A 20,666-nucleotide genomic window follows, 5' to 3' on the forward strand; every position below is an offset into this window, starting at 1 on the left:
AAATGCATATCTGGCATTTAGCAGTTTATAATAGTGTGAAAAGCGTAGACTTGAGAACGCGTTGTGCATTAAAAATGAGTGGGAAAAAAATGATGTGAACTCTTGCTTTCTGGTTATTTGCGATGCTCTTATGTCCCTGCGGTGGAATTACATGACAGGGCAAAATGCCATGAATTTCCTATAGCAAGCATAATGCACATTTTCTAAAATAACGCAAACTACCCTGAAGTAATTGAATTTTCACTCCACTAGGGGTGTTTAAAATTCGTATAACTGGCTTTCATGAAATTACATGTAATTTTGGGGAAATGCAAATCGGGGATTCAGCACCATCTTTGACACTTCTTAGATCCTCAACTCATGGAAACTTTCTGATTCCGCGTTTCAACCTGATGAGAATGGGTGGTCGTTCCTTCTCCTGTGTGGCTCCTAGGCTGTGGAATAGTCTTCCGGTCACATTGAAACTTGAACCATCTTTGATGAAATTCCGCAGAGACCTTAAAACCTGGCTTTTCCTCAATAACAACTGCCATTTGTAGCACTATTTCAATCGGCGCCGGGAGACCCCTTGTGGGTAGCTGCGCGCCCTATAAATTCAACTACAAATACAAGGATGCATTTTACACAAAAAAGAGCAAAAACACCAGCCACTCATGTTCTGGTAATTTGCTTTGTTCCCGCTCTATTGGTTTGCAGCTACATAACATAATGGCGTGAAGCGGAGAAGTTCACGCAAAAAGCAAACCCAAAATTACATTAATTATGGCTGCGCAATTGAAATTTCGCCTGGGTCTAGTTATTTCCCATCAATAAGTGGGAAAGTCAAAACTGACCTGCTACTTGTTTATTTCCCTGGTAGTTTGTGCACATGGTTCTCCTCTAACCCCCACACTAAATCTAATCCTAAATATTGGTTTTACAAAAATATCCCAATCTGGAATTATAGAAAATCTACACCCAGTAGAACAATACGTTTTAGGACATGCTGTTTAGTCAGGCAATCGTTTTGCCAATGATATTCTTGCACACAACAAACAGCCTGTCTAGGGCAGTGTTATGTCACACAAAAACAAAAAATAACCAGGAAGCTTTGCTGAAGCAGGAGCAAATGAAATGTCTAGGATGGTTACACTCTGCCCATCAGATGGTCTCTCAGGCAGTTCACTCCTTTTAGACAGAACGGAATAAACAAGAGAAGCCTGTGAACCAGCTGCAATTTAAATGCCATTTATATTCGTGGGCGGAAAGGAAGTCAGACAAAATGACTAAGAAGACAGCTTGCATTTGACACCCACGGTCCACAAGCAGGAAAACCAGAGTGAGTTAATGTGACAGTTTTCAGTTTCATTTCTGTTGCATGAGACATTTAGCAGGTCTTATAATAGTTGTAGAAATAAAGTTCAGAAGCTCCAGAAAAACATAACATGTGACAGGTATACTTCCTACTGCTTATAAGCAAATGCAGAACAGCCGAAAAAAACCCCATCTTATATGGGTGTTGTGGTACCTGAGCAGATTAGTCAGGATGGAACAAGGTGTATGTCATGCTCCTATGTGTGATGAAGGAGACGAATGGCATGGTTGAGAGGTTGAATAAAGTTCTCAAGGAAACATTCATTGAACTGGAGAAAAGAAAATTGAAATGTATAGATTCACACCATATAGTACAACTGGGGAAACTCCTGTTGAACTGTTTCATGAAAGGCTTCCCAACACCTATGCAGAACTTCCTTGGGTCAACATACACGAGGTTGAGTTAGGAAAAGGGAGTGTTGAGAAAAAATGGTAGGACAGAGAAGTGGAAAAGATAAAGAACAGGAAGAAACACAATTATGTGTGAAAGGTCTAAAGAAAACAGAGGTTGCGGTAGGGGATTTGTTGGTGATAAAACGTCCTACAAGGAGTGGTGAAGGGCAAAAACTCTATACGCCGATACACGATATTGAGAAATGTAACAAAGCTATCAAGAGTGAAGACAATCGTATTAGTTAAAAAATAAGTTTGATGTTTCTGACAAAATGGAGGTGAGTGGTCGTGTGTCAATGGAAAATGAAGAAAATTTAATCACAATGAAATCCGATAGAATTGTGAAAAAACCTGGGTATTTGGAAGACTATGTTTAATGACGTAATTTCGTCACGTTTTAATGAGCATGGAACAGGTTATTTCTGTGACCATTTTTTAGGAGACCTTTTGTCTTTCTAGGTGTCAATCTTATTTTATTCTATGTAAATAGTTTTAATCTTTATGTCCGTGTTGTAATAGATGCTTGGTTTCACTTGCTTACTCCGCTGTGTTCATTTGAGGAAGGGAGGTGTAACGTACCTGAGCAAATTACTCATGATGGAACACTGCATATGTCATGCTCCAATGTGTAATCATCGGACAATGTATATGCAATGCCCCTATGCCTTAGAGGGTTGCTGTCAAGGGGGTTGAAGGGTTGACCGTTGCTCAGATGGTGCTTGGATATGGATGGGTGAGATCTTCCGTATGGTAATAAATTGCCTCATTGAACAACATTTACGCATCCGGGTGGAATTATTCTTGAGATATCACAGGTGTGCATCCTGAATCTCGACAACAGTGGACAGAATATTGAAAAATAAATATTGACTGCTAAGTAAGCCTAGATGTTCTATACCTAACTCCACACATACGTAACTTGGAGATATATATATCTTCAAGTTAGATAGATATGGAGTTAAGAATAGTAACTCTATACCTCCCTATATACGCTTGCCTTTTTAAATTTTGTTCATTAATATTCTGTCTGCAATATTCATGTACCAAGATATTCTGGGGGTCGATATTAAGTGGTACAACCCCTTATTTGACATCACTTGTGGATGTGTTTTCGATAAAACTATGGGACAAATTTAACAAGATTCAAGCAACGCAACATGAAAATACCCCTAGCTGTGCAAGCAACAACACTTTTCACTCTGTGTTTATGTGATGCTAAACGTTATTTAGTGTTGTGCCACAGCATTAAGGCAGAGCCATTGGTGTCTCGCTTGTGTTTTGTATTCAAGTCACGCTAATGAGTGACATTTTATTCACACAGATTACCGACCAAGGGAAATTGCATTATAAGTATACCTTTTGCATAATTTACTTATTAAAATGTAATGAGATTTCATCTTACGCATTGTTCGCAGCTGTTTTAATTCCATACTGTTATTCCACATAAAACTAGGCCGGAGTGCTTTGCATGATTCTAGTTGACATGGCTTTACGTGAAATCCAAGCGATGGTTATCGCATTCGCCCACGCTGCATACTTTTTTTGCAGAATCCAGTCTACATGATGCATTGTAGTTAACTGATGCATTCATGTCAAACAATGGACGGTTGCCCTGGAACACCAACGTACCATCCATTGGATGCCCCATTAACGCAAAGTAACGTAACGCAGTGCTTAGCACTACTCTATGCTATTTCACTGCTATTTTCCAGAAAGAACATCCCAATTCAACACTTTGCGCTCGCTCGTGCCACTTTAATGACATTCACCTGGTTCAAGGTGTTAATGAACCTGGGCCAAATTGTTTACTTTGAAGTCTAGACAATAGGTTTTAGTACCAATATTTCATAACGTGGATAGAAGTGTCAAAGTGTACCTCGAAGTTAAATGAATGATGTTCCTTTTTCAACAAATTTTGGTCTGACAGCTGATTTAAACAGTAGTGTGATAAAGTACAATGGGTTCCTTATGCAATGGAGGATACGGGGTTTTCTGAAAATCCAAACTCCTGATCAACCATAAACATGCGCTACTTATAAACACTTGGGCCTGATTTTTCTATACTTACTCTTGTAGTACTTCTGATTTACTCCTCAATTCCGAGGAGTAAGCCAAAAGTAATCTTGGCATACTAGGTCGGAAATACAACAGGAGTTATTCACACCCACACACAGCAAATTCCTTGTGAATGTAGCCCTCAGTTTCAATACCAGTGAAGTTTGCCCTGCTGTCAGCAGGTGCTGAGAGGTGCCTGCAAAGGCAGCGGGACCCCACTGCACCTAAGGGGCACAGAGATTTCCGCTGTGCTCCAGAATCTAAACATAGAGTGCTGTACCATATAAACTAGGCAAACCCATGGGGATATTTACTATAAAATGTCACAGCGCGGTGTTAGGCCAAACTTGGAAACGCTGCACTTTAAAAAGCAGGGATGCACAGTATTTCCAAAATTCTGCGCTCCCCATTTTTTCCTCAAGCGTAAATAAAGCAGCCTAGCGCCAGCGCAGGCGCCCTAGAGTCATGTTGCAAGGGCGCCTGCGCTGCAGTGGTGATTGTTTTTGAGCAGGAAGAGACAACTTCCTGCACAAAAAACAATCTTGAGAGGCTGTTTGCTCTTTCCATGTGTGCTGCAGAATGCAGCACACGTGGAAAAAGCAAAATATGAGGAGAAATTAATAATTTCCTCTTGTATCACCAGTCTAAGACCAGGTATTCCCTGATCTTGGTTTGTGGCGCTACCCCAGCCTTGCAAATCGGGGGCAGATTCACAAAGCAATGGGTGTTTGCACGCCTCTTCCACGCTAAGTGAAGAGTTAAAAGAGGCCTCATTAGAAGGTAGCTTAACATCGCTTTGTAAATAAGGAGAAGGGGATATCGCCACCAGAATGGATTAAATTTGCCCCCGTGCTTAAATTGACATGGTGGTTGCAGGTGGGGGCCCACAGGCACTTTCTGCTGGGGACTGCCACTCATTTTAATTCATCAAATTTTGACAAAGAAGAATGTAAATGTGTTTCGATTTATATAGCGCACTTTAACCCAGGGGTCCCAAGGCGCTTGCTTAGGGAACCCGTCCTGGTATTCCCCTGTGAGATATCCCGGCCGGGTATCCACAATGTGAAAGCCAGGCATCCCGCCGCGAGGGGCCGTAGTGGAGATTAAGCAAGCTATTGCCCAGAGTCGCAGAGTGTGACCCCGTGAGTCAAGTAGGCACCGGAGCGAGAATTGTCGATTCCGTGGAATATTTTGAGCCCGAGACCCGCCGAGGCAGGGAATCGAACACTGGTCCACGGCCGATTTCAGCTTCCGGGTCTGCCGCCTCTAACCACTGAGCCACGCTTCTCCACTCCAACAATAGAGTGAAAAACTCACTAGGGGGAAAGAAGGAGGAAGAAAAACATACAAACCTATAAGAGTGGGATAAACCAGGAATCTACAAGAGTGAGATAAAGGAGCAGGGAATATATGATTAAGGATTAAGGAGCAATGAGGCTAAATCTAGGTTTTGCAACCTTGGTATTCGTCATGTTGACATTCAATACACCAGTCGCATGCTCCTGAGAAAACATTGGGCCCCCACACTTATTATGTACAAATTAGGCATAGTGTAAATTTGAATGTTATTCATGTTGAAGATATTTTTCCAAAGATTGTAACAATAGCTTGAGGTTTATTTAAATTTGCGATTTTTAATAAATAAAAAAACACTTTATTAAATTGAGAAAAAGCATATCCAGCACATACATATATGTAACATTCAAAGTAGAGTGAAGTTGAAAATAGACATGAACCTATATTTTCCAAGGCGCATAAAGAGAATGAAAGAACCTCCATATTGGGAAACATTTAAGTACGACCCACACAGATTTCATGTGTTATTTCCTTGTACATTTTTCGCACTCCACAGCTAGTGCAGTCTAACGTAATCTGGTCAGTCTTTGGCCTCTGCTGTGTGATCACATGCATTGTTGCTCTTACCTGTTCTATAGCCTGTGTTATTCAGATGCACGGCAAAGGTACGTATTTCGTGCTGTGCCTGCCACGACGGAGAAGAGCAGTTCTCGTTGTTGGTGTACGTGTTGTGGTTGTGCACGTATTTTCCGGTCAAGATGGAAGACCGCGATGGGCAACACATGGGCGTCGTCACAAATGCATTAATGAAGTGGGTACCACCTTGCTCCATGATCTTCCTGGTCTTATTCATCACCTGCATTGAACCTGAAAAACATCCAAGTAAATGAGATGTGTTTTAGCTTCACTCCTACTCCACATTTTCATAGTAAGGTAGAAAGCTCATAATACCGATGGGCCACAATTTTAAAGAACGTGCAACTGTGGACTTTTAACTGAGATGTTCAAACTTTGCCTCCCTAAGCTAAATTGGCTTCACATATAATTAGCCAGAATGAGTGAAGTAAGGCTGCTGCTGCCTGGCTCAGACAGGGAGATGTGTAGAATCAGGCAAGTCTTGCTTACATCAGCTGTAATAGATCACTGTGTTTAACCAGACTACAGCCTGTGGTGAGGTCTTGTGGACAACAGGTTGGATCCTATCACACAGTCTCAAGCACACTTCAAAAACTCAAATACGCTGTAGAGTTTAAAACTTTGCACCCACGTTTTAAATAATTAACATGTAAATCCACTCGCCTTCCATTAAATTTAGAACTGATATGTTGAGCGGACCAGTTGAGCATTACATGATACAACATATACTTACAGCGTTTTTAAGTCTGTCAACAGAATCATGGTTTTGAAACATTTCGGAAGTATCATTTTGATGTTTAAAGCACTTGGGGCCAGATGTACCACAGTTTTTTGCAGTTGCAAATGGGATATTGGCCTGTTTGCTCCCGCAAAATAGGTCTGTACAATGTACAAACCCTATTTTGAGAGTTAGTAACCTATTACCGACTCGTAAAATAGGGATTTGCGTCTCACTATTAGGAAGGGGCGTGCCAAGGGCATCCGTTTCTAATAGCGAGTCACACTTCTATGTACGATTGTTTTGCAACGGCAATTGGGGTTGCAAAACACTCCCAGTTTACCACCTATTTCAAAAAGGTGGTAAGCCGCTCGCAAACGGAAAGGAGTCCCCTGGGAACCCCTTCCCCCTTTGTGACTGGCAGTGAAAATATTTTTTAATGGCAGGCAGTGGTCCAACGAACCACTGCCTACTCTTGAAAAATGAAAGAGAAACATTTCATTTTTCTTTTTTAAATGCATCCCGTTTTCCTTTAAGGAAAACAGGCAGCATTTTAAAAAACACTACTTAAAAAGCTGTCAAAGACATGATGGTCTGCTGACCCCAGCGGGCCACCATCCCTGTAAGTGCTGGCCATCTCCAATGGGGTTGCAAATTGCGGCCTGCTTCATGAAGATTAATGAGGCAGGTCGTTTGCGACCCCATTGGGAAACGCAAACAGTGTCTGAGACACTGTTGTACATTCCAATTTGAGAGTCGCAAAACAACGCAAGTTGTGACTCGCAAAATGGAAGGTTCGTACATCTGGACCTTAAGCTCTAGTACAGAGTAAGGCGTACACATGGGCTGGAAAAATCCCCTCTAATTTTCAACCAGGATTCACTGATAATGCGGGCATTGGTAACACCAGATGGTTAGGGGAGACAGTGAAACCACAAGTTTTGGGGGGACCAGATATGGTAATCCTTGTTTCCTTACTAATTCTTGCATGTGCTTTCTGGACTATTTCACCTTGACATGTTGCTTGCTTTGCGCAGGGATAGTATCTGGATGAAAAACTAAGGACCTGAGGAGGTACTGTGGATTTTGTAATTCTGAAGGGACTGCTAACTCTTATTAATAGCCACTTTGGGATTGTTGGGGTGTTCATGAAGATGCCCTAAGTGTTGTGTCTGACTTCATTAAGGATTAAATGTATAGTCTATGATAAAAAGCATAGTTCCCGTCATAAAGAGCAGAATACTCTTGGATAAGCTTCCTTGATTAATGTCTGTACCAGTGGCATGAAATCATAATATCGTTGGAATGCTGACATCTAGAAAAGTATTTCTTCATTGATTATTATCAGGATCAGGTGGTCAGCTGATGATAATGGCCAGGCTGGGCACAAACATGTGTTGGCCCCTTTTTAACATTTATTCAAAGCTAAGGCTCAATTTAGATTAAGACGGTAATAGATAGTACAACCAAGCTAATTCGACTCCAGTAGCCTCCATTGCCAAATAATCCTCAAATGGATGATTTATCACTTCCCCCACATTTTTGAGGATTTTCTGTAACCATCTAACTTTGACTTATAAATTGTTAATAATGGAAAAATCTCTGACATTGTAGAAGGAGTTGAATCCAGAGACAATAAGGAGGCGAAATTCCTTCCAACATAATTTCCTTTTCACGAGGTGTGCAGAACTCGCACAGGTTATCGTGAGTGGCGGAATTCCAGTCCGTTGCACCGCTCGTGCTGTTTTTTAGTGCCTAGAGCTTGTCTCGCGCTGCAAAGTTTTATAGCGCGAACAACACCATACGGTGCGCCAGATGTCTCGCTTTCTTCCTGTTGCTTGAGTTGATTTCCTACTCAAGCAGCAGCTTTCGCAAGGCAAGCAGCAACTTCCTCAACACAAGTGGTAGAAACTTGGGGTGACCGCTTGCGTTGTGAAATCTTGGTGGAAGGAGGTCTAGCACTCTTTTTGTATTGCTCGCGCTCACCAACTTAACTGAGGCGAGCCGTGCATGGGGAAAACTCTGCCACATGGTGATTGCCAGAGTTTTTGCTGAGCTCCGTGCTCCAAGCGGAGAGCGGAGTGGGCAAAACTCTATGAACTCTGCCAGCGGAGTGGACGTTACCGCCAATTCCAAGTCCTTTTGTCCTTTTGATGTCACACGCTGCTGCCTTCACTCAACTCTCATCCATAAATATGACATTTCCTCTCGTCAAGGTCAAAAGTAATCAGAGTACTTTTTTTTTCAATTAGTCATGTACCAGCTACAGGGAAGGTTTCCACGGTTTAATTCAATGAATGCACTTTAGTCTTAATTTTGTGGATGAGTTGATTTTGTGAAGTTGACTTGTAACAGCAATGCTCTTCATTGCTCAAATCCCTATGTAGAGATCTACCTTTAAGTATCACCCACATGTCAATTGCCGAAACAATAATGGAATAAACACAGAAAGAGATAGACAATCTATAGTTTGCATCATTATGTCTCAAATCAAGAAGGACGATTCTAGTGACCGTAATTCTACAAGTTGCATATGACATGACATCCTCCCACCAAAGAACTAAGCATCAAACGATTTATATGTGTTTTGTTTTCTTAATCTCAACTGCACAGTAATCTTGGTGTTCACTATATCATGTGCAACCGAGAAAAATACAAAGATGGTACGAATGCTAGAGCAAAAACAGGCGCAAATAGTTTATTTTCCAATTTCAAGCTCTGGCCTAGAGGCAGCTTTAGGTGTCTCGACTCCTCAAGTAATAAAATCTCAAAAATAAACATACAAGCCCTCTCCACCCATCAGTAGTTTCATCTGTCATTCATATTTTGCTTCCATCCACTACAGCATGCCGCATAGGACAACAAGATAACCCACTTCCACCATTGTCTCTCTTGCCCGGTGAGTGACATTATTTTGCCTATATGGAAGCTTTTTAATGGATTATATTTCTCATGTTACAAATAACCTTGAGTTTTCTTGATGTTTATGATAAATCCTATACCTACACAATGCAATGGTATATTTGCAGTTGAAACAAGTTTAATATAAGGTTTAAAAGTATGTTTATTAACATATTTTGGTTATGCCACCTTTTAGTGAAGCTACCATATTAGTTCAAATGGATGCTGTTTCTGTCTCTGTGTCTTCACTCTGCATCTATCTCTCCCATTCAGGTCTGTGCATCTTCTCCCCACACAGACTCCACGAAAGCAAAGTCAACTGATGTAATGTGTTTTCCTGAACAATAACAGTCTATTAAAATGAAGCTTTTAGTGTACTAGGAAGTTTGTAACATGCAAGGTTTTTCTGCTGCGTTTCCATGGTAGAATTTATTTTGGATGTTCATGAATAGCTTTTGTTACATATTGCAAGTTATGTTGAAAACTTGTATGAAGACTGTATGTTGGTGAGCATACTGCTTACTCAGAAAATGGGATATGGTAACGGCCAAACAGTCATGTGCACTTAGGGGCCTATTACGATGGAGGATTTTCCACTTCCTCCGGGCCGGCGGAAGCCACCGCCGGCCCGGAGGATGCGGAAAATCCTCTGCGGACCCACCAAAGACCCACCGCCACATTAGGATGGCTGGTGGGTCCTGGTTTCCGTCCGCAGCTTTTCCGCCGCGGTTGGCTTACAACCGCGGCGGAAAAGCTCTAATATGGTGACGGTGTCACTCAGACACCGTCAGCCAGATTAGGATGCGCTGTAAAACATGCTTTTCTGCGGCGGCTTTTCTGCCGTGGAAAAGCGTGTGTAACTTCACTGCGGGGGCCCGTTGCGGGCCCCCTAGGTGAAGGGGGGGGTGGGGGGTGCACATGGGGAGTACCTATGGTACCCCCCTGCATTAGTATGCAGAAAGCCACTTTCTACATACAAATGCAATGCGTGCATTTTTAACATTGCTGCGGGTGCAGCTTGAAGCTGCACCGCCGCAATGTTAAAAATAGAGGATGTGACTGCCAGGGTGCCGGTCACATCCTAATTGCACAGGCGGGAACTCCGCAGCCCATGCGGAGGTTCCCTCCTACTCTATGGTGGCGGACGGACTCAGGTCCGTCCGCCATCATAATCAGCCCCTTAATGTGCAGCCTCCACTCCTCCTCCCTGCTCTGCCCAGCCCTGCCCCACAAAACTGCCTCAGCACGGAAAAATTAAATGATTATAACATCGTGTTATTATCATTTTATTTTTCCTTCTTTGAAGTGCTGAAAAGCAGTGGGGCAACGCTCCTCCGCCTTAGAGGAGGAGCCGTCCCTGCCATATCTACAAAGCATTTTTACAGTCGCAAATGGGCCGTATTGCAGAATCGGCCCGTTTGTGTCCGGAAAAATGGCTTTTGGAATGCACAAAGCTTAAATTGAGATTCAGTTAATTGTTACCAAATCACAATTTGGGTTTTGCGATTTGGTATTTGGAAGGGGTATTTATGGTGTCCCTTCCTAATACCAATTTGCCTTGGTATGTACGAAAGTTTTGTGATCGAAATGCGGTAGCAAAATATTCACACTTTGCCACCAACTCAAAGTTGGAATAGTGCATTCTCAAATTGGAATTTTCCCTTTTGTGGATGTTGGGAAAACATTTTTTAAGAGCAGGCAGTAAAAATTAAAACAAAACGTTTCATTTTTTATTGTTGAAATGCATCCCGTTGTCCTTTAAGGAAAACAGGTTGAAATTAAACAAAAAATAATATTTATTAAAACGCAATCAGAGACATGGTGGTCTGCTGACCTCGTCAATGTCAAAACAGAGATTCCCTTTGGACAAGTTAATCACAGCAACAAATGACAAAACATACAGCAACAATATAAACAAACTCAGAGCAATACACTAGTAAACCAGTTTCTGAAACAACAAATAGATTCCAAATGTACAGTTTTATTAAATTAAAAAATGAAGTTAAAAACCAAGTTTAAAAAGATATCAATCAAGGGAAAACAGACAATATATAAAAACACAAATCTTCTAAAGTTCATCACATAAATTCCTAAAGCTCTACCCAGGGAGATACTCTAAAGGGTGTTATTCAGCATCAAATCAGAATAATCCTTTGATTCTACAGTTGATTCTGGGGAGAGAATCAACTGTAGAATCAAATGATTATTTTGATTTGATGCTGAATAACACCCTTTAGAGTATCTCCCTGGGTAGAGCTTTAGGAATTTATGTGATGAACTTTAGAAGATTTGTGTTTTTATATATTGTCTGTTTTCCCTTGATTGATATCTTTTTAAACTTGGTTTTTAACTTCATTTTTTAATTTAATAAAACTGTACATTTGGAATCTATTTGTTGTTTCAGAAACTGGTTTACTAGTGTATTGCTCTGAGTTTGTTTATATTGTTGCTGTATGTTTTGTCATTTGTTGCTGTGATTAACTTGTCCAAAGGGAATCTCTGTTTTGACATTGTCAATAGTTGGTACCCCATCCCTTTGGAAGTGGGTCCCTCTCTCTTTTATTAGAGAAGGTCTGCTGACCTCAGCAGGTCACCATCTCTGTGACGGCTGAGATTCCTAATGGGTCACAAACTGCAACTTACCTCATTAACATTCATAAGGTAGGTCAATTTGTGGCCCACTAGGAATCGCAAGTCTGAAACTATCAGCCTGATTCATCAAGCTGAATTGCGCTTGCAAAGGGCCATATTCTGAGAATCTGGCCCTTTGCGAGTGCGATTTTTGCATTTGGGATTTATCATCCCAAATGCAAAAATCGGTAATAGCGATTTCGCTATTTAGCAAGGAATTACTTTTAAGGAATCTCTATTTGAGATTCCTTAAATGCAATTCATCATCCATTTTTAAATAGCGAATTTGCAATTTCGGCCCGCTATTTACCGCAAGGTCAAACCTCGTGGTAAATAGCGAAAACTTAGAAAAATGCTTTTAAAAGCATTTTTCTAAGTTGCATGTTGCACACACACATGTCCTTTGGACATGTGTGTGCGCAACACCTGTTTAAATTTGCATTTAAGGGGTGCTACAGGGTGTCCTTTGGACACCCCTGGCACCCTTTAAATCGCTATCGTATTTGCGATTAGCAAATTGCTAATCGCAAATAAGGGATATGTAAGAATCGCATTTTTTTTGCGATTCCTACGTGAATCCCGTTTTGCGAGCCTGTAATAGGGATTCCTTATGAATCGCTATTATTGACTCGCAAAATGGGTCGTTGATGAATCAGGCTGTAAAAGTTTCATACATAAGGAATAGCGATTTCCAATCGTTATTTGGAAATTGCTATTCCAATTCGATGTACTATGGCCCATGTCTCTGAGTCTTAACCTAGCACTTCAAGTGCTCCCTTTATGTTTTACGCCTCTTGTTGTCTACAGTGCTTAGAAACAGCTTAGAAATAGCAGAAGTGCTTCAAGAAGAAGCTATTAATACTATTTCAAATCCGTTGTCATTAAACGTGCCCCATTACAACCTATTTTAGAATGTAAACCTCGACCTTTAGTTTTAATTAAAATTACACTGAAGAAAAGCCCTGGAATGTTGGTATTTATTGACCAAACAAACACATGCACTTTAAAATAGAAGCAGTGGAGCCGAGGAAAAAGAATGCCCTGCGGCTGCTTTGTTTCTAGAGCCCTAAAGAATGGAAAACATGAAGCCCAAAGGGAGAGAGCTATTTATGGCAGCCCACGGTGGTCTGCAGCAGTATTTGAATGCACATGCCTTATTTCAAAAGGGGAGCAAATTAAAATATTTTGGACACCGTCGAGTCCCTGTGGTGCCAGAGAACAGGGAGTCGGTGGTGTCAGTTAACAGGACTAGTTGCTGCCACTATGTTGCTGACTTCAATCCCTGTGGATGATTTTATACTCCTGTGTGATTTAAGCAGTGTAAATATTGCTCTTCTGAAGGTGTCTCTGGTTTCAGCCTTTGCTTGTTTTAACAGCTGCTTTTTGAAGCAAAGAAAATATTCCAGTCAAAATATTCAAATATAGGTATTAACTGAAACTCCCCAGAATATCAAGATTTTAATATCGACCTGCGATTGTCGCGAAATTGTGGCAACATTATAGACTACCAGGATGTTGTAAGTAACTACATACATTTAAGTATAGGATGATTACACTTAACACCACATATATGTACTTTGATGCTATATATTCTGAGATACAATCCCGTATTCCCCTGTTATCAACCTCTGGGGATTGGCACTTGCCTTTTAACAACAATCGTTAATGGTTTTTACTAGTTTTAGTAGCTAGCTGGGCGAGCCCATAATCGATATTATTAGCCTAATGATCCATTTACTTTCACTGCAGATTGCAACCAAAAAAATCCACATGAGCCATCCACCAGATCAAAGGCCCTATAATGTCGTTGATTCTAATATCTTTAGTCGGCAAATGTAATGTGGTAACCTTTCTATCAGACATATCTTTTTTGTGATGCTGTGGGCTGGAAGAGGTTTCCATTTTAATGGCACAAGGCCAGTCTCACAATGTTCAGTAGTGCAAGACATAGCTTTAGCTAATACATGGTACTTTTGCCCGACTACTTATGCTAGCATGGTGTTAGGATGTTATGTAATGGCATGATAGGATTTTGTGCTATGCTAACACAGATTTGTATATTAGCTAGAAAGGTATAAATAGGGTGAGATTGAGTACCTAACCCCACGCCTACGTATTCAATCATTCTTTAGGTCTAATCAGGGCCATTGGGATTAGTTGGCAGGGAAGGACCAAATTGTGCATCAGGGTTGACTACATTATGCAGCAAGAAAAGGAAAATTAAGCAATGCAACAGAGGCACATTTTGTGGCAGCATTAATTAATTCTTTTGTAATGTTTGCACGTTAACACTATGGATGAAAGTTTAATCTCACTGTTATCAGTTTAACACCTAAATGCAGCAATCAGCAATTGAAAAGTGGCCAATTAACTTTTGAAAAGGGCCTTTCAGTACATGGCAATATGTTTAGCACAGTTTTAAGTCACTTTCCATTCATTTGAGAAAGAAACAAAATGTATATTTATTAAAATCTGTAAATTATAAAGCAGATGATGCATTATTAGACAAGTCCATATGTAGACAGAAAATGCAGTGGCCACACACTTGCATCCTTTCAGTGCCCTCTTACTACAATGCATTATGGTCTCCTACAAATGAAAAGCCATCCAACTGGCTAGATAGAGGTAATTTGTTGGGAGATCCATCCACACAATGCTCCACCCTTGGGAATTCCATATAATTTCACCTCAAAGTGCATGATATCTTCTTAAGAAACCTACAGAGATCTGAAGACAGACATTCCGAAGATTACTATTTATGGAATGATTGCTGCCACGAAAATCTGAACATGTGAAATGAATCCATCAATCTCCTACACAGAGGAAGTTGCATAAACTATGATGACTTCCTGTCTAGTTTCTTCTCAACTATCAGTGATGAGCCTATGATTTTCCTCACTACGACAATGGGTTCCCTCTGCACCAACAAGGTGACGGATGGAATGCTTGAATTAATCTCAGCCTCTGGCATTCACTCGGGTCCATCCCAGTACATCATTTTTCATTCACCATGCCCCCTCAGCTTGGGCCCAGACATATGCAAATTAGAACTTCCAGGCCAGGTCCTCCCTGAGCCAGAACACAAGCAACCCAAGACCAGTTTTGCCCTGACTGGGGCTCTGTTGTTGGGCATAGCTTTTTTTTTTTTTTTTTTTTTTTTTTTTTTTGGTGTTCAACACTGCTTTATTGATAAGAACACATTTAGGATACACAGCTTGAGGTGCCTACAACCCGGAGGCCGGCAGCGATAGTGGAGCAACAATACACAGCCTTATAGCCGGCATCCCGGGGGCCCGGCGGCACGTCACTATGAGAAGGCTACGTATAGCGCTGACCAGCGGGGCGGGCCAAGGGAGGATGTGCTGCAGCCGAACAGGTTTTGTTTGAGCAAGATGAGAATCTCGCTCCTAATTTTTTGTAACGTGTAAAACAAGAAAAAGAACAAAGAGGAAAAGAAAACCCCAACTCTTTAACGAGGTTACGCGCGTGTAATGGTGTATGACAATGCGATGAAGATGTATGATAGTGGTGCAGTGTGGTGGTGCCGCCAGCTGCCGGTGCGTGGGGCAGTGAACATCCAGAATGTAAGGGCCCAGGGTAGTGGTAGTCCATGGGGCCAGGGTGCAGAGTTGTCAGTGGTATGCAGGACAGCTCCCTCCGGTGGAGGGGGGGGGCGTCCGACGGCGTGTCGGGAGAGGACGTCGGTCATAGGAGGGGGGAGGCGAGGGGGGCTGTGCCGTAAAAGGTCAGTACCACATCTTCCACGAGAAGACTGCATGGGCACAGAGATCCCATAGGTGGAGGAAAGTAGTGTGTGTCATGTAGCGCCAGATGGCAATAAGGTAACCAATAGTCTTAACGAGGTTGGGAGGCAGTGAGCCCATCACCTGGCGCAATGTCATCATCCGAGCGCCTGAGCAGGTAGTGTACCAGTGGGTCCCAGATATTCCTAGGCCTGCTTGTGAGAGGTAGTAATTCCGAAAAAGTGTTATGTTGATCCTGGCAATATGTTAAATCAGTGAGCCAATCCTTGAACTTAGGCGCTCTGCCTCTGCCCCAGCGGCAGGCGACACGTCGCTTGGCCAGGAGGAATGCCATATCGACGAATTTCCTGCTTCCCCTGGATATGTGTTTCGTGTATCCAAGGATGGCTACCAAGGGGTCTGCGGGGATCTCCTCATCCACCATCTGCACAACGGCCTTGATGACTTGTCGCCAGTAGTCTGCAATCTGGGGGCAGGACCATGCTAAGTGGAGAAAGTCAGCGTGTTCTGCGCGGCAGCGCTCACAGCGGTCATTGTCGGCTAGCCCGAATCTGTGTTTTCGGGCCGGAGTGTAGTAGACCCTCTGCAAGTATTTATAATGTATTATTTTCAATCTGCAACTGGCAGTGATGCGAGAAGTCAATGCACAGCAGTAGTGCCATTGATCGTCCGAAACCTCTGTATCCAGTTCCGCCGACCAGCGCAATCTGGCAGTGGAGACCGATAGGGGGGCAGCTCCACGACATTGGCGGTAGAGCCTAGAGACTAGATGGGCCCCATCTGGAGATTCCAGGAGATGGTGTAGAGGAGGCAAAGGCACAGGTTCGGTAGGGTAATCCGGAAGGATGTCTCGCATCCCCGCACGCAATCGAATATAGTAAAACAACTCGAGGGGCGAGTGGGCATGCGATTGGAAAAAAAGATCCGCTGTCTTGAACGTTCCGTTGTGGAACAGGTCACCCCAAGTGGAGATATGCAGTTTGGCGCAGAGCTGGTGAAACCCAATTTCCGACAGCAGGGTAAGGTTTGGGTGGTAGGTCAGAGGGAGCTTAGGAGAGTAGGGCATCGCGCAGAGGAGTCGCTGGGCGATGCGTCGCCACGCGTCTAGGGTGCAGGAGACCGAGGTGTCTGCTGTAGGGATGGAAGACTCGGGACAATGCATCAGACCGTTCAATGGGAGTGGGTGTGCTATCCAATCCTCCACTGCTACGTGAGGCATGAAGGGGGTAGGAGCCATCCAATGATAAGCAAAATGCGCTTGTGCGCACAGGTAGTATGCCTCAAAATCTGGGATGTCGAAGCCACCCTGGTCGTAGGGAAGGGTCAACGTGGACCACTTTAGCCGGGGAGATTTGCCGCCCCAGAAAAGTCTGCGTAGTTCGGCGCGAAGTGTCCTAAAGAAGAAAGCCCCTGGATAATATGGGATGTTTAGGAAAAAATACAAAAAACGGGGCAAAATCACCATTTTAATAAGGGAGGCTCTGCCAGCCATGGAGAGTGGCATCGTGATCCACCTGTCGACAGAAGCGGTCAGTTTGGTGATAGCCACGCCATAATTGGAGCGAAGCGTCTCACCTTTGTCCCGTGCGATGCGGATCCCCAAATAACGAAGATCATCTTTGCACCACTCCAATGGATAATCTAATGGGAAGTCAGTCACCGCATCGGTTAGGGGAAAAAATTGTGACTTGGCCCAATTAATATGAACGCCCGACAGCCCCCCGAACAGGACGAATTCACGGAGCAGGGGGTTAAGGTGCAGCTCCGGGGATTTGACATACAGCGTGATGTCATCCGCATAAAGTGATACATCAATTTGCCGCTGCAGGCATTGAAACGCTCCCTCCCGGTGTAATTGGCGGAGGCGGCACGCTAGTGGTTCGACCGCGATTGCGAACAGCAGGGGCGAGAGCGGGCATCCCTGACGAGTGCCTCTAGTAATACCGATGGGAGGCGATTGCTTCCCGTTGATCAGTACCTTCGCCGTGGGATCCGTGTATAGGAGGCGCACCCAAGCCAAGAACAGTTTAGGGAACCCCATGCGTCCCAGAACCGAAAAAAGGTAAGGCCACTCGACGGAGTCGAACGCCTTGGTGGCGTCAAGGAACACAGCCGCCACTGGGACATCAGGATGGACAGAGCGTAGTAGAGAAAACAGGGTGCGCAGATTATGGGAGGTGGACCTGCCTGCTACGAAGCCAGATTGGTCGGGCAGGACGATTCTAGTCATCAGGAGTGACAGTCTCGTGGCGAGAACCTTAGCAAGGATCTTCACATCACAATTTAGAAGGGAGAGTGGGCGGTAAGAGTCACAGGAAGTAGGGGCCTTGCCAGGTTTCAGAAGGGAGGTGATAACCACTTCACGCATAGATCGGGGTAGTCTACCATCAGCTAACGACTCAGTGAATACTTCGTTAAGCACTGGCGCCATAACATCAATATAAGTTTTGTAAAATTCGGCTGGGATGCCATCAAGCCCTGGGGCCTTCCCATTCTGTAGGGACATAATGGCCTCGCGGACTTCCTCGAGTTCAAAAGGAGCCGCCAGGAACTCCCTGTCTCCGTCGCTAAGCCAGCATAGCGCCACGTCGTTCATATATTCAGCGTATGGAGCATCAGTTTCTGCCTTTGAGGTATATAGTGCCGAGTAGTGCGTCGTAAATGCAGTCAGTATCCCATCTGAGTCTCTAGTGACAATGCCATCCTCATCAATGAGTTCTAATATCGTGGTGTGTTCACGTGGCGCGCGCGTGAGTGAGGCAAGCACTTTACCAGGCCTATCTCCCTCGCAGTATTTCCGGGCCACCCAGTGTTTGCCCCGATACCTCGCCTCTCTTGCAGCTTCCTCCTCAAACTTGGACAGTGTGTCCCTAAAGGTCACCCGCAGGAGTGGGTCATCGCTCGCCACCATTTGGAGCTCTAGTGCATGCAACTCTTTTTCCAAAGTGGTGATGGTACGCAGAATATCCCGCAGGACCCCATGGCTCTTAGAGATGCAGAATCCCCGAATAGTGACTTTGAAAGCCTCCCATATGTGTTCCACTGATTCTACGGAGCCCTTGTTTCTAGGAAAGAAGTCCCTGATCTCCTCGCCCAACTCCGTGCGAAAGAGCTCATCAAGGAGCGTATCGGGGCTGAGCCTCCAGTGTGGTCTTGGACTATCCCACCCAGGGGTCCGGAACCGTAGTTGAACAGGGCAGTGATCTGAAAAGGTCCGAGGCAAATGATCGGCCCCTAATAGCTCCCCAGTGACGCCCCGGTCTACCAAAAAATAATCCAGGCGCGCCCAGGTCCCTGTGTGATGTGTAAAGTGCGTGCCTTCCCGCCCGTGGGGATGTAGCTGTCGCCAAGCGTCAATTAGTCCACCCTCTTCTATCACCCCCTCCAAAACCTCCCTAGCTCGGGGCTTGTAAGAATTAACACCATCCGCCCTATCCAGGGAAGGTACCAAGGCCAGATTAAAATCACCTCCCCAAATGACGTGTCGTGCCCCGATGGATACAATTTCGCCCCACAATGTGGAAAAAAAACCAGGTGAGTCAACATTCGGTGCGTACATTGAGACAAATAAATAAATGTCATGCCCCAGTCTCCCCCACAACAATACATATCTCCCCTCCCTGTCCGCCAATTCCCCCATATGAAAGAAAGGTACACCTCGAGCAACCAGTATCGCCACTCCTCTAGCATAAGACGAGTAGGAGGAGAAAACACGGGTACCCGCCCATTTCTGTCCAAACGGGGCGTCCCTGCGCGCGGGCAAGTGTGTCTCCTGTAGCATTGCTATTTGCACATGGTGCCTTTTCAAGTATGCGATAACATTCCTGCATTTCCGAGCATCGTTCAACCCCCGAACATTCCATGAAAGACATGTTAATTGCACAGGCAAGTTCACCGCAGCCATAAGCGCATTGACAGTAAAGAAGAAGGCACCCAAGCGGACCAGAGCATGGAATTACAGCCGCCACAGGAGCCCCAAGCCCCACACCACATCAGCACAAGCAAACACCTTCTATGCAATAGTAACCTCCTAACGTCTGAACCCCCCCCGCCCACCCCAGCATCCCAAATATGCCAGTAGCCATGAAATCCCCTAGAACACCCCCCCCCTCACATCCCTCCCCCCCAACTTCAGTGTGGCAACAAGCCAAACAAACAATTGTTCAGTGGGGAACACCCTATTAGGGAACATCTAAAGGTGCGCGCTGCCACAATCCGGCCCATAGCTCCAGTCTATACCGCCCTCGGTGGAGGCTAGGGCCGAGAGAGCGGTCCTTGGTATACGTTACCACAGGGGGTGTGATGTCCATTAAGTCCGATCCATATGATGCTGCCTGTCCACCGATTGATGAGTGAACACCAACTAGTAGATGATTACGTGCTTGCCAAGTGTCGAAGGTCGTGAAGGCAGTTAATCCTCCTGGCGTTCAGGTGGTAGGGCATCGTTCTCCAGGTCGTCCTCAGGCGCCCGGTCTCCCCTGCGCGCCCTCCGGATGGATTTGAAGTAATCTTCAGCCTTCTGCGGGTTCGTGAAGAAGCGTTGTGTGCCCTGATGCGTAACCCTCAGCTTTGCCGGATACAAGAGTGCATAGTCTATCTGGGCTTCACGCAGTTTCTTTTTAATTGGAAGGAATTTGCGCCTCTCATCCTGAACCATTGGCGTAAAATCAGGATAAATGGAAAAGGTGATGCCTTCATACCTCAGCGATCTCTGTGTCCGAGCCGCTCGAAGGGCCGTGTCGCGATCTCGGTAATTCAGTAGTCGAGCGATTATGGGTCGCGGTGGTAGGCCAGGCTGGGGCACAGGTGCTAGTGATCGGTGAGCCCTCTCCACTATGAATTGTGTGGAGAAGGCGTCCTCCCCGATTGAGCCCTTGAGCAATTTCTCCACATAGAGTTCCATCCTGCCTGTGGCAGTG

The 20,666-nt window shown here is 44.3% G+C and overlaps 1 protein-coding gene across 6 annotated transcripts in view; it reads right to left on the reverse strand.

The window, feature by feature from the left end:
- The window catches only part of SULF2 (sulfatase 2), a 432,620-nt gene that overhangs the window by 284,135 nt on the left and 127,819 nt on the right, over positions 1–20,666 (reverse strand). For all 6 annotated transcript variants that reach the window (XM_086932614.1, XM_086932611.1, XM_086932613.1 and 3 more), the window contains exon 3: positions 5,725–5,964. In XM_086932614.1, the coding sequence (XP_086788740.1) occupies positions 5,725–5,964 (240 nt within the window). The remainder of the gene's footprint in view (positions 1–5,724; positions 5,965–20,666) is intronic.

The sequence above is a fragment of the Lissotriton vulgaris genome, chromosome 7, assembly GCF_964263255.1.
Source record: "Lissotriton vulgaris chromosome 7, aLisVul1.2, whole genome shotgun sequence".
NCBI lineage: Eukaryota > Metazoa > Chordata > Amphibia > Caudata > Salamandridae > Lissotriton > Lissotriton vulgaris.